This window comes from Emydura macquarii, unplaced genomic scaffold (assembly GCF_026122565.2).
Source record: "Emydura macquarii macquarii isolate MOO-44397 ecotype Brisbane River unplaced genomic scaffold, CSIRO-AGI_Emac_v2 contig_2422, whole genome shotgun sequence".
Lineage (NCBI taxonomy): Eukaryota > Metazoa > Chordata > Testudines > Chelidae > Emydura > Emydura macquarii.
In genome coordinates this window covers 13,818,188-13,832,232 of record NW_027132559.1, presented here as the reverse complement: position 1 = coordinate 13,832,232, position 14,045 = coordinate 13,818,188, and the positions used below count along the sequence as shown (strand labels likewise).

Here is a 14,045-nt window from a genome sequence, read left to right as displayed (position 1 = left end):
GGAAGAGATCAAAGTAGAAAAATACAAACTCACAGCTGCAAGCAGAGCATGAATGGAGATGATGTAATGTATTTACAACCAATGAGAAGAGAAGCTAGCCATTCAAAAATATATTCTACCTGACATAAACTGGAAGGACAATTGTGGACCAAAAAAAAAACAAAAACAAAAACCCGTCCTCAACAGTTCTTTGAGGTAGTTTGCAGGTTTGATTTTGCAAGATGAGGTCCAGAAAATATATAGTCTAAGGTCTGAATTTTATAGGATAAATATTTTTACATTTCTGTGTAGGAGGATCAGACACTCAGGGATGTAAATATCCCTCTTGGAACTGGGAAAGATCATTTGAACTGGATGTAAGATATGGACAAACACAAATATTCTTTGCTCATTTTTAAAAGATGTAAAAATGTTCTTTTTTAAACATTCTAAACTATTATTAAAATTGTTAGGAGACATTGTCCAGAACACAAATGCCTCCAAACAATTCTTTTTAGAACTCTCAATATTAAGAACTTAATGAAAACTTTGACTAACATTTTAAAAACACGTATCCTAAAATTAGTCATCTAAATCCACATATAGTCACCCCCTATTAAAATGGCCTGATTTTCAGAGGTGATAAGCCCCTCTTCATTTAATTTCAATGGAAGTTGTGGGTGCTCAGCACCTCTGAAATCAAGCCATTTTTATTTAGGTGGCTAAATAGGGATTTAGGCAACTAATTTTAGGACACAAGGAGGAACAGACTACTGGTGGAAAAATGTTTGTATACAAATTCTGTGGCAGCCATTTTCCGGCCCTTCCTGACAAAATGTATTTTTGATAAATTGTAAAACTGTTTAGTATTGTATATATTTAATTTCGTACTGCTCTCTCTTTTGTTACTTTCACTTACGTAGTGTATTTTAAGTTTCTTTTTGTAGGTCTTTGTGCTAATGTCAAGCTCAAAAACTCCCACCTCAAATGAAGTAACTTAAGTTATCACTCGTCACGTGCATCAAGTGTATTGGGGAAGATGTTCTCCTCTATCAGAGAGAGAAAGCCCTGACCTCTTTGCTGCACATTACTTTAGATCTCCATCCTGTCTAGTATCTCAATATTATTTATTATGCCCAAGGAAAAAAAGGCTTCTGATGGACCTTATTGTTTGGCATGAATGGAAGTTCCTACTTTAATCAGTAACTACAAAAAGGTCTCAAGACCCCTAATTTTCTCTTTCCTATTGGGAAAGATTCTCCGGTTGCTATTTATGGAGAGGCAATATGTAGGTTGTAAAAAAAGTCAACGTTAGTCCCTAGAATATGAAACTACAGGCCAAAGTCCCCCTTTTCACTTAATAGGCGTGGTTTCAATGTAAAAACATTGTGAGGAAACATGGATGTGTCACACGGAATTGTACACTAAAAATAAAATGCTACCCAATACAGAAATGTTTTTTCATCTAAATCCTTCACTATCACCAGCAATTCAGCTTAAGGCGACACAATATGATTAGCAAATGTCCTATGAATTATAAAATGGATAGGAAAACACTGGAATGAAGTCTCTTGGAAAATTCAGTGATTCTTTGCATCAATAATCTTCCAGTGCATCAGGTAATGTGTTGATATATTGCAACCACAAACTGTAAATAAATATTTTCTTCTTACCTTCCAGCAAACACTACGGAACCTGCTGCTTCTCAGCTGCCCATTAATCCCCTTCAGCCGTATTGTTGCCAAGTAATTGTTGTTTACAAATAGTTCTTCCCACTCTTTACTACATGAAAGAAAAGAAGGAATGAACATTATTAAAAAGCCTCAGCTGATTTAAGGGCTATATCACACTAAGTAATTTTGGATAAGCAGAAGGAAAGAAACTTTTTTAATGTATATATTTAGTTGTGTACTGTTTCTAAACGCATGGCTGTCTTTTTGGACACATTTCTCCTCTGGATTTAATGAATATGTAGATCGCTATAATTATGCCAGCAACTGAAATTCATAATGTCTATGGAGGCTATTCCATTTCCTCTAAAATGTTGGTACTGCAGCTCAGTGAATAAACAAGAAAAATGAATATTAATATAAGCACATTCATGTTTCAGCCGTAGACAAAGAGGTACCTATTCCAGAAATATGCAACAGAAAAGTATACTGTTGACTGTATTAGTTCCGCACATGACATATTTGCTTAAATGAACCTTCTTTTCTTCTTAATGTCAAGCTGGGCAGTTAAGCATTATAGAAGATGACTTTCTTTAACATTTAGTGCTATTTACTATTGAAATCACTTCAACTTCTTTCTACATGATCAGTTTTAAAATTTTAACAGGTGCTAGCAAATTTAAAAAAACATCAAAAAATTAAAAAGCATCACTGTATAAACTGTTAATGGCAAGCCTGAGTACCTTGCAGTACCTATGGCTGACTAGATAAACAACCTAAATATGCCTCCCAGGCATGCAGACACCAGGGGCCTAACACCTGTGCCTCATTAATATACAAGTAAATCTGCTCTACTGGGAAACAATTGGAAATTAATTGTCCCAAACCATTTACTGAGTTTGAATAAAAGAATTAGACCTATTTTAGAATTAGACCATATTTCCTACATCTTCCTTTGAATTCAATCTCAAGAACAATACTAGTCACTTGATGATCTAGCCAAAGACCAAAGAAGCCCAGACCTTCTCAGAAAGATTTTTCTAAAGTCAATCACAAATTCTAATGGTAATTTCAGTGTATATCATCAGGGGCACATTCAAGGGCATATATGCCTCAGCAATGTGCTGTGGTGAAAGTTATATCCTTAAGGTAAAATCTCCTTTTTCCATTTTCTCTTGGGAGGTTCACTTGGTTTCCCAGGGAGAAACTGTAAACCAGAAATGGAGAAATCACTCTTTTAATCTCAAGGCGTGATCATATCAGATCTCATTGCTTAAACAGGGACAGGCTAGGTCATCCAGGTGCTATAAGAATTCTCCCTCCAATTCCTTTGAGACAATCCTGAACAAATACCCCCAAAGTCCTGAACAAATACCCCCAAATTTGACTGTCGAGGCACTATGCCAGTGGAGCTATTATCTTTCAATTAAGAAGTGGTGAATTTCACATAAGCCCTGTTTCCTTGATTAACAATTTACTTCTAGGCCCAGTTCCTTGGCTGTAGCAGAAGAGCTGAGCAAAACTGTGGTGGTATGTTAAGGCTGCTTTAAGAAATCTTCGTCTTCCTCCAATTTTGGTCCGTCTGGACTAAAGATTGCTTTAAACTTGTGCCATCTGCTAACAGCTCCAAGGGTAGCAGATTGCCAGGGTGCAAGAAAGTGGCAGTTCTGACCCCTCCACTGTCAGACAGAAGTGGGTATGACATGATAGAAGTCACTGCACTGGCTCTGTACAAGAGGATCTTGTTTCTACGCTGGCTATTCTGGCACTAGGGCTGTTTTTTTGTGCTGTATGTGAAGTGTAAAGTGGACACAGTTTAAGGAAGAATCTGGCCCCTATTGTCCCAGCCAAATTTAAACACAGGTAACTATAGTATTCTGCCTACCTAAATTCCCCTATGGTTTCTACTGGGCATAGTATTCTTCATTTCCTTTCCTAACCAGTTCTGCAACATCACACGTGCCATTAGAACATCTGCCAAGCAGGTGTACCTATGCCTCATGTATACAATAGGTCAGATTCTGGTGGTATTTACAGTTTTAAAAGTGAATTATATTCACTGAATTACTTTGCACTGACATATTGATGTCCACTGCCTTAGCGTAGATGTAAACGTGTGTAACCAAGAACGGAACCTGTGCAAATATGTTGATTACAGCAGTTGCCAGTGGTGACTGATTTACAGCAGCTAAAATTTAAAAAAAGATCTCACTATAACTTAGATTTCACATATTAATAAAACTTCCAAAACATTCCCCTGCTTTAGAACTGAAAATTTCTAGGCTTGGTCTCTGCTTGGAGATAAGTTATTTTGGAAAATTTGAGCAAAACGACTTTAACGGCTTAAGTTAGTACAGTGGTAATGATACATATTTCTCAGTGTAACTACATTCGAAAGACACATTTTCAACAAACCTACAGTAAAACAGTTGAAGCTGAAATCTGGCAAGAACATAATCCACACCCTGTTTGGACTTGTGGAAAAACTAAAAAAAAGTTCTAAGCAATTGAAAAAATTATTGTGTGCTTGCTCAGTAGAAATTTACTATGATTGTAGCAGAGTTTAACAAAATCATGCCCCCCACATGACATCATTCAACAATGCTCTTTGTCCAGCCAGGCATGCACAGGGGATGCTGCTCAGACATTTCACATGATGGAAACTAAACATTTATTTGAAATTTAGCACAAAATAAATCAAGAAAACCAGCTTTATATCAGCGACAGAAGAAGATAAGGTGTTTAAAAAAATCATAAATCCCACAATTTTAGAGGCTGTTTACAATATTGGCTGCATTCTACAACATTCAATAAGTATTTAGCTGTCATTATTTAAAAAGATTTTTTTTTCCCCCAAAGATGATGTATCCTCCACAATGTAAACTCATACACAGGTGCTCTATTAACCAAAGTCTGAAGTCAAAAAAAGAAATGAGCAATGAAGATTGGAACTCAAGTCTACCACACTCCATTTGCTTTACTGAGGTGTGAACTTCAAAAGCCAATTGGAATCATTTAAACTATTAATAAGCAGAAGCAATTGTTTTAAATCAAACTAGAAAATTAAATGCAAAAGCATGTATTAATACAACATTTGGATTGCTTAATTAAAATAAAGGGAGATGCAAATTTTAATAACTGGGCTGTCTTGCACGTATGTTATATTCCTGCTTAATTGGTTAAATGTGCAGTCTAATATATTAATGGTCATATTTTCAAATATGTAGTATCAAACATGCAGCTGAAATACTGTTACTTATAGAACCTCAACTTCTGCATTTCTTACCTTGCTTTTGACTGCATCTTTAATGGCAAAGGTGTGGCATAAAAGTTTTATTGGAGTGAGCTTGGGATGGTTGCATTACTTGAATGTGAAAAAAAAGTACTCTATACTCATGAATGGTAAGGGAGGCAGATTTCTGGAATGGAGGCTGAATCTGCAAGTGACTGAAGGAGCCAGCTTCTCTCTCTAAGACTTCTCAATTCTCTTTCACCTTTTCTATTCTTTGACACCTGTGTTACCCTCTTGAATATAAATGTCTTTATAAGTATGCTAAGGAATGTTAGATTCTAGCCTGCTCCATTCATGCATACTTTCTTGGTTACAAGAAACAACACTGAGCTCTTAGAAATCTTTTTTGACAGGGTTACTGGTTTAGTGGAAGCTGTAGATGTAATATATCTTCATTTTAGTAAGACTTTTCACACAGTCCCACATAACAGTTTCAAAAACACACTAGAAAAATATGGTGTAGATGAAATTACTATAAGGTGGGTGCACAACTGATTGAAAGACTGTACTAAAAGAATAGTCATCAATAGTTTGCTGTCAAACTGGGAAGGCATAACTAGTGGGGTCAAATATTATATTTAATATTTGCATTAATGACTTGGATAATGGAGTGAAGAGTACGCTTATAAAATGCAAGCACTTTTGAATTCTAATCCTGTCCTCCAAGCAATTTGACAAATTAGAGAATGAGCCTTAAATGAAAGATGAAATTCAATAAAGAGAAGTCCCAAGTACTTCACATAGGAAGGAAAAAACAAACACACAACCACAAAATGAGTTCCAGTTTTAAGAATAACTGGCTAGGCAGTAGTACTTCTGAAAAGGTTCTGGGGGGATTATAGTGGATCACAAAGTGAATATGGCCAACAATGTGCTGCAGCTGTGAAAAACGCAAATATTCTGGGGCATATGAACAGGAGTGTCCTATACAAGACACAGGAAGGAATTATCCCACTCTGCTCAGTGCTAGTGAGGCCTCTGCTAGAGTACAACCTCCAATTCTGGGTACCACACTTTAGGAAAGATGTGGATAAACAGGAGAAAGCACCAAAATTATCCACAGTTTAGAAAACCGGACCTATGAGGAAAGGTTGAAAAAAAATGGCATGTTTAGTTTTCAGAAAAGACAACTGAGGGGGGAACCTGATAACAGTCTTCAAATATGTTAATGGCTGCTATAAAGAGGATAGTGATCCATTTGTTCTCTATGTCCACTGAAGGTAGGACAAGAAGTAATGGGCTTAATCTGTAGCAAGAGAGATTTACGTTAGATACTAGGAAAAACTTTCCAACTAGAAAGGCAGTTAGGTTCTGGAATAAGCTTTTCAGTCAGGCTGTGGAATCCCCATCACTGGAGGTGCTTAAGAACAGGCTGGACAAATACCTGTCAGGAATGGTCTAGGTTCGCTTGGTCCTGCTTCAGTACAGGTGTCTGGATGTGATGATCTCTAGAAGGCCCTTCCAGGCCTACATTTCTGTGACACTGATTCTATGAATGTGCAGGAAGAGATAAATGCCTTCTTTTAACCAGTCTCTTTTCTGAAGTTATCAGATGTCAGTGGCTCAGACACTTATGTACCTGAGGCATTGGGTTGTAGCAAGAATCAATTACTGATTATTTTTAATATCTATCCTGTGAAGCGAGGAGAGGTTCCTTGTTCACAAAACTGAAGTGTCTGTCCCACGTTTCCCCAATTGGAAATGGTATGTGTTTTACTTAAAGGAGTGGGCACCATGCCTAAGTGGACGCCTCTGATCCAAAATATACTTCTGTTTCACTATTTTTTTCTCACCTACTCTATTTGGATAAGAAAGGTAAATGCCTTTCGTCCTGAGGCCCTGAGTTATTTTAGTTACTGATAAGGCAAAAAACTTTTATCCTACAGCAAATTGCTGAGGGTACAAGGCATTTCTTCCAGAGATGAGCCTTCTAGGGCATGACCGCATGTGACTATTGTCTGGGAGGAATTCGAGCTGGCAACAGGTTATCTTCTAGAGGGGCATCCCAGAATAACTGAAGCCACAGGTGTACCTTGCATCAACCGGTGTAAGTTTATTGTTCTTTTTTTAAACTGTGGTTTCTTTTGGAATTCCACCCCCTTGTGGGAATCACTGTACCTCACTGCAACTAAGGCAGTGACCCTCGCATCCTTGTGGGGAAAAAAAGGTGGTGTGTGTGTGCCTTGCTTGTGCTTACTATAGTTTAAGCTGGAGATTCCCCCAACAAGGGTCCAGAAGAAAAAATATCTTCTGTTCCTCATTGTGTTCCTTTTTCCTGACTCCTCTTCAGATCTTTTGAATATTTTTAAGTGTATTCCTGTATTTACCCCTTAGTATCCAATAATTTGGAAAGCAATGGGAGCTTCATCCTTCAAATACTTCCCAAGTGCTTTTTGTTTATTTGCTGATGGCCTGAGCCAAACAGGAACTGTGACATGTTCGGCTGCCTGAAAGAACCCCAAATGGGTTGATCAGGGGGCTGCTCTCACATCACTGTTCAAGGGTTTCCTCTGCCTATCTCTTTGAGACCTATTTATTATCCTGCTAGAGACAATCTTACTCCTTGGAGGAGAACTAGCATGGAATCCACACCATGACCTGAAATCTGAGTGTAAGTGCCTGGACCCAAAGGGAAAGGCTTTTGTTAAAGACTGCTGCGACCCACAGGAGAAGCTGCTGTCCACTGTGAAAACCATCCATGCACGTCTTTCCTGTGTTGTCTCACTGCTTGACTGCAGAGCTTGGAAGGCACAATGTGTAGGCCCCTAAAGAATAAAAAGTTGACTTCCCCTTTTAAGGATCACAAATTCTTATGACATTGGCCTGCTCTGCTGAGGCCTAAGCAGCATCTGCACCATCGTCCCACTGCCTGTGGGCAGCTGGAAGGGGAGCAGATGCATTGTAAATACTGTTGTCAGCAGCAGTAGTTGCTAAGATGAAACTGAACGGCCCAGCAGCTGAAACTACTTATCTCATGAGGCTGCTCTAGGAGATGGAATCCACACCGCAAGAAGGTGGAGTCCATTCAGAGAATAGGAGCAGCTCCATTTTATCCATGGCTGCTGAACTACAGGGACAGCCTGCCATACCTGCCCATTTGGCTGAGATCCAGGTGCGGAGGAGGGATCCAGTGTGATCCTTTCTCAAACTGGGGTGAATTGGAATGGCTCTGTAACATTTAAAGTACTATACCTTGTAGGAAAAGAGGGAGCATAATGGGCAGAATTCTGCCCTAGGCACTCTGGTTAAAATTTTCAGGCATGCCGGACTACGTGACTTAGGCTCCTAAGTCCCACTTTCATAAGTGACTTTGGAATCTGGGAGCTTAAATCTTATTCAAAGTTAATGGGACTTGGTTTCTACATCACTTAGGTGCTTTTGAAAAAAATGTTATTCTTTTTGCCTTTTCTGCACCACTGGGCCTGCAGAGTAGCAGGATACTGCAAAGTCTCAGACAGGAATTACTTCTTCGACATAGAGTCCAATGATGTAATTAGGAGCCAAAACAGAGAGGGATAAGAATATTTTGTTCTGGTAAGTAATTCTGGCATTTATTGAATAAGGATTTTCTACTATTCTGAAGAGGACGCGGTCTGGCTGTTGTAGTTCTGGAAGGGGAGCTGAAAGAGAGACTTTTCAATGGATAGAGCTTAGCTCCTATGCCAGCAGCTCCCAGGTCTGCTGCTGACTCCAGATGTACAACATAATGGAAAACCTGAAGTAAAATATATTGACATAGATATGTTAAATAATGTGGTTTGCACCTATCCCAAAACACTATGAAACAAACAATTCCATTTAGGTCAAACAAAAGCAGAAAGAGGAAGGGACAGCCAAAATCCTACTAATCAACATTAAGTAACTGCTGTAGGATACGGAACATAACATTTTACCCAAAAATAGGACTTATATGAGATACTGTTCATTTACATGAACGCATGTCCTAGGAAGTCTACTAGCTAAAACAGGGAGCCTTTACACAGTATAATATTCAAACAGGGTAGGAATTCATATTGGACACCAGGCATTAGAATCAGTAGAAGTGTAAGAGGTGGAAATTAGGAACATCAGCAAAATGGGAAAAGCTTGAGCATTAGGACTGCAGGTGCCAAGATCAACCAGATAAACACTGTTATCTATAATTACTTCATTTTTAGCTTAAATCACAGGTAATGAGGGAACTCATACTATCTAAAAGGCAATTAGGAACTGTACACGGCTCTTCTGCTTCCTGTATCTGGAAATATTTTAAACTTATTTTTATTTAAAGATTTTTTTTCCATAATGAAGCCAAACAGTTGAATCTCTGAAACAATATGCAGATAACGAACAACAGCGCACACAGTACTGTAGCACAGGAGAGGACAGAACAGCACTACTGTTGGGGCTCAGGCATTTACACTTATATTCCAGATCACGGTCTATAGATCCCAAGCCGGATCCCTGTTCTGGGCCACTACACAAGGGGAGAAAAAAGGGTCCCCAGCAGAAGGATCCCAAAGACATGGGTAAAAAGAATATTTGAGCAATGCTATTACTGTTAGAAAAAAAAATGTGAAGTAGCACAATGTACATAGGCCCAGTCAAACTGATTTGACATTTTAATTCAGTTTACTTATTTTAAATGTTTTTATTTAAATGTGTTGAGACCCCAACTCAACCTCCACAAGCACTCAATGAAGCAACAAGTTATTGATGCTATATGCTGTCAGACACTAAATGATTTCCCTAATTATTGTGCCTTATGCTCTGCAATTTGAGGTCATTATTGATGAGAAAATCTGAATATCTAAATGTAATATTTACATTTAAATGAAAGCAACAGCTCGTGTCAAACATACAGCTCCTGCATGCATCCAAGAAACACACAGAGTTTGTTTTATTTATCACAGTGTAAAGATAGCATTTTAAAAAGCAGAAAGTAATGTGATGAAAATACAGGAGTTTACTGCACAAAAATGGGAACATAAAAAGAATGGTATTTTTGAGAAGCACACAAAAAGCAAAGCAAAACAAACTTAAAACAAAGAGGGTTTACCCACTGCCAAGCACCACTTCCACACCTAGACTAGAGACTGTGTTTGTTTGGAAAAGACTATTATTTTTCCTGTTCTGGCCAGAACTTCTGAACAGATATAGCATGTGGAGAAAATCTTGGGATCACTATGAAGTCATATTAATTCTCATGGCTGCAAGGTCCACGATTCAGGGTCAGATTTTCAGAAGAACTCAGATCTCATTTATCTACCTAAGGTAGTTATATGATCCCCATTTAGGCACTTAAGTGATTTTCTGAGTGCTTAGCACTCAGAAGATCCCACTGTTCTGAGAAAGAGATGCAGAGATCATGGGTGAGGAGAGATGAATGGCATATAATTCCCTAGCTCCCGCATGGAAGAGAGAGAGATATTCTTTAGAACTGTGATTAGGGAAGAAAGTGAGGGAGGAACTCTGAGAATTCCAGTTACTAGTGCTGTGCTTTTCACCATCGTGATATTACATTACCACGTCTCCACATTTAAGTAACCATCGCAAGTCCACTGCCAGAATACAGCTGAGTGCTTTTATTTTTTGTATAAGCTTTTCTACAGCACTCACTGTGAGATCAGAATTTTTCATAAGCATCAATATATTAAGCCTATGAGGTACAGAAATGTCCTCATTTTTACAGATGGGAAAACTGTGGCAAAGAAACAGAACAATCTGTCCAAGGTCAGGCAGGAAGTCTGTGGGTGGCGGTATGTTTCAAGCTATATTTAACTGTTCTGCAAACCTTAGATAATATGACAAAAACAGACAGAAGTAATAATGACCAAATAAGCTTCAAGGAGAATGCTGTCTCTTCTTCCCTCAAGATCTAAGCTCATTCTACTAAGGCCACCTAGGCAGGACACGGGAATTCATCATAGGAACTGCCACAGTGGATCAGACCTGAAGTTCATCTAGTACCCTGTCTAGGATGGTGGCCAACACCAAATGGTTCAGAGGAAGGCATGAGAACCTGCAGGAGGCATATGTGAGGTAATTTGTTGCCCCCCTTCCAAACAGGTCCCGTTCTGATCTCTAAAGGTAGACTTTAGCCCTGAAGCATGAGATTTAATATCCCTTCCAAAATCTTTTAGCATTAACTATAAGAGCTTTGGATATTCTTGTTATCTATATAAATGTCCAATCTACTTTTGAATCTTCCTAAGTTCTCAGCCTCAGTAACATGTGGCAATGAGATAGGGATGTGGCCGTGAATTTCACAGTTTAATTATATACTGCATAAAAATATATTTCCTTTTATAAGTTTTGAATGTGTCACCTTTTGATTTAATTGAATGTCCCCTCTGTGTGTTATTAGACAAAGGGAACAGAAACTCCTGATCTACTTTCTCTATATCATTCATTATTTAATATACTTTTATCATGATCCCTCTTATTCATCTCCTTTCTAAGGTAAATAATTAGAACTTTTTCCAATTTCTTTTCTTAGGAGGGTTTTTCCATGTCCCATATCAATCACGTTGCCCTTCTCTGAACCAGCAGCAATATACTTTTTGAGATTGGGGTGCCAATATTATACACAGTACTCCAAATGAGGCCACAACACTGATTTATATGATGGCATTATAAGATTTTCTGTGTTACTCTTCATCCCATTCCTCATACATCCTAACATCTTGTTTGCTTTTTTGACTGCAGTTGCACATTGAGCAGAGGTCTTCAGTGAGCTGTCTACAATGATGCTCAAATAGCAGTATCCTCTCAGGAAAGTTATTTAGATCCTTATAAGGAATACAAGTAGCTTAATTTCCTCCCCCCCCCCCCCCTTTTTTTTTTTAAATCAACATTCAACTTTACTGTGTTACCCATTCACCTAGTTTGGATAGGTTCCTCTGAAGTTACTCAGTCCTCTCTGGTCCAGACTAACCTTGATAACCTTGTCATATCTGTAAATTTTGCTACCTCACTGCTCACTGCCCTTTCCAGATCATTCATATAACTGGCAGCATTGAAACTAGTAGGAGACTTTGAGAAATCTTTTGTCAAGAATAAAATTTACCATTTAATCCTACTCTTGGTTTTCTGTCTCCAAGCCAGTTTTTGATCTATGACAATACTTTGCCTCTCACCTCATGACTACTTAGCTAAAGAGGACTCTGTTGATGGATTTTGTCAACTGCATTTGAAAATAAGTAAGTTATGTCAACTGGTTCTCTTCTACCTACTAACTTATTGACACACTCAAAGAATTTAAAGTTATTAGAGAGAGACAATTTTGATTGGCACAAACTGTGCTAGCTAGATGCTATCAAATTATGGTATTCCAGGGGATTAAAGTTTTGTTTCAACCAATTTGCCATTTATATATATATATGGCTTTCTCCTCTAATTCCCCAGATCACCCTGAGAGCCCTTTGTAAATAAAGGTACCACATTTGCTACCCTCCAGTCCTCTGGAACAGAAGCTGTGTTAATAAGATGGAGGGCCTTGCACATTTTCTTTTTAGCACTGACAGGCACTTTTTTTTTTTTTTTAATTGGTGAGTCCTCCAGGTACCATGTATTAATTCTCCCTAGTTAATATTCAGGCAGAAAAGGGACTAGACAAGATGTATAATTCCTCCTGATAGGTCTAACATTAGATTTGTTGTCTCCCACTTGTATTTATATCCACTAGCAAACTGGTAGTCAGGCCCCTAGTAATTCCCTTATGTGCTCTTCTTATACCAATACATACACCTGCTCTTCAAGACAGACTAAAGATGGAATGTTTTGTAGAAGTTAATAATGAAAGTTAAAAGTTACAGCTCTGACAATTATCCAGCTAAAGAGAGAGGCACACAGGAAGGGTGGAGGTACAACTGTGCTGCTAGAGGGTACCAACATTTCTGTATTCCTATTTGTTGACACCCTGCTTCACTGGTGTCTGCACTGGTGTAACTAGGGCACAGAAGAAGAATCAGGAAAGAGTTCTCTTGCATCAGAGAGATCTCATTATAAGAGTTTTTTAAAAAGTGTTTACACACATTTACAACTTCAAAACATTTATGCGACTGAGTGCATGACAACATGCAGGTTGACAATCAATCACAGCTTGTTTTAGTTCATGTGCATATTGCAGGCTTATTGGTTAGAAAGACATTGAAAATGTCCCCCCCTCACAGTAAATCCATTCATTTTGAACTCATCATCATAGCCGAGTGACTTAGTGATTTCATGAAATAAATATTTTATTTTTTCCCTATTAGTTCGGATTGGTTTTATTCAGTAGGTTAAATTAGAGGCACTCATGTTGCAAAGAAGTTGCTCATTGCTCTTCTGAATTATTTCAATTTTATACTATTTTTGGATAATTTTCTATTCATACTTTTTGGACAACCAAACTCAGTCCTCAGCTCTTTTATATACTTTATATTTAACTTCAGCATAGTAGTTCAGCATAGTAGTTCAGCAAAATGAAATTACTAATCATATTTACTTTCAGCAGAGTCTATATGGAAACCAAGTTCTTGGGTAAGCTGCAGTAGTTCTGTTGCAACATGTAGTACAGTACTTCTCCATGTAAAATCTACTGGCTGCAATGACACCTAGTGCTGAGAAAGGAATTGATCATCTGCAGGCTCCCTTGCTGCTAAACTCAGCCAACAACTCACTCATGGTTCTGCGGCAGATGTTCTTGCTTTTAGGCCACTAAGAACCTTATGGACTAGTTTTCCTCTCCAAGGAGCAAATGCCAGTATGATTAAGATCTGAAAATGTGCAACTCAACACCAGGAAGAATGTGGTGCCATCTATCCGTCAATTTCAGTCACATTGGCACAAAGATGATTTGAGCGTTGAGTTTTAAAGGAATTCTGATACTGCATTACTTAGACCTGCTGTGCTTAAGAGTTTTTAATAAATATTTAAAGTCATGCTTTTTTTTTAGCAATGAGCAGTTGTCAGACTGTGTAGGATATGGGAGGATTTATAAAAAGTTTTAAAGCTTAAGACAATGACATTAATGCACATGGTTTTATTTATTTATTTAAAGATCATTAAAGGACTCGTGGTGCTTACTGTAAATTAGAACATTAAATTGTATTGAAATTCTGCAAATAGGACAAGACTGACCC

General features: G+C 38.1%; 1 protein-coding gene across 1 annotated transcript in view; it reads right to left on the bottom strand.

The window, feature by feature from the left end:
• TBC1D5 (TBC1 domain family member 5) overlaps window positions 1-14,045 on the bottom strand; it is a 450,092-nt gene that overhangs the window by 213,702 nt on the left and 222,345 nt on the right. The window contains exon 6 of the mRNA XM_067561949.1: window positions 1,653-1,761. Coding sequence (XP_067418050.1) covers window positions 1,653-1,761 — 109 coding nt within the window. The remainder of the gene's footprint in view (window positions 1-1,652; window positions 1,762-14,045) is intronic.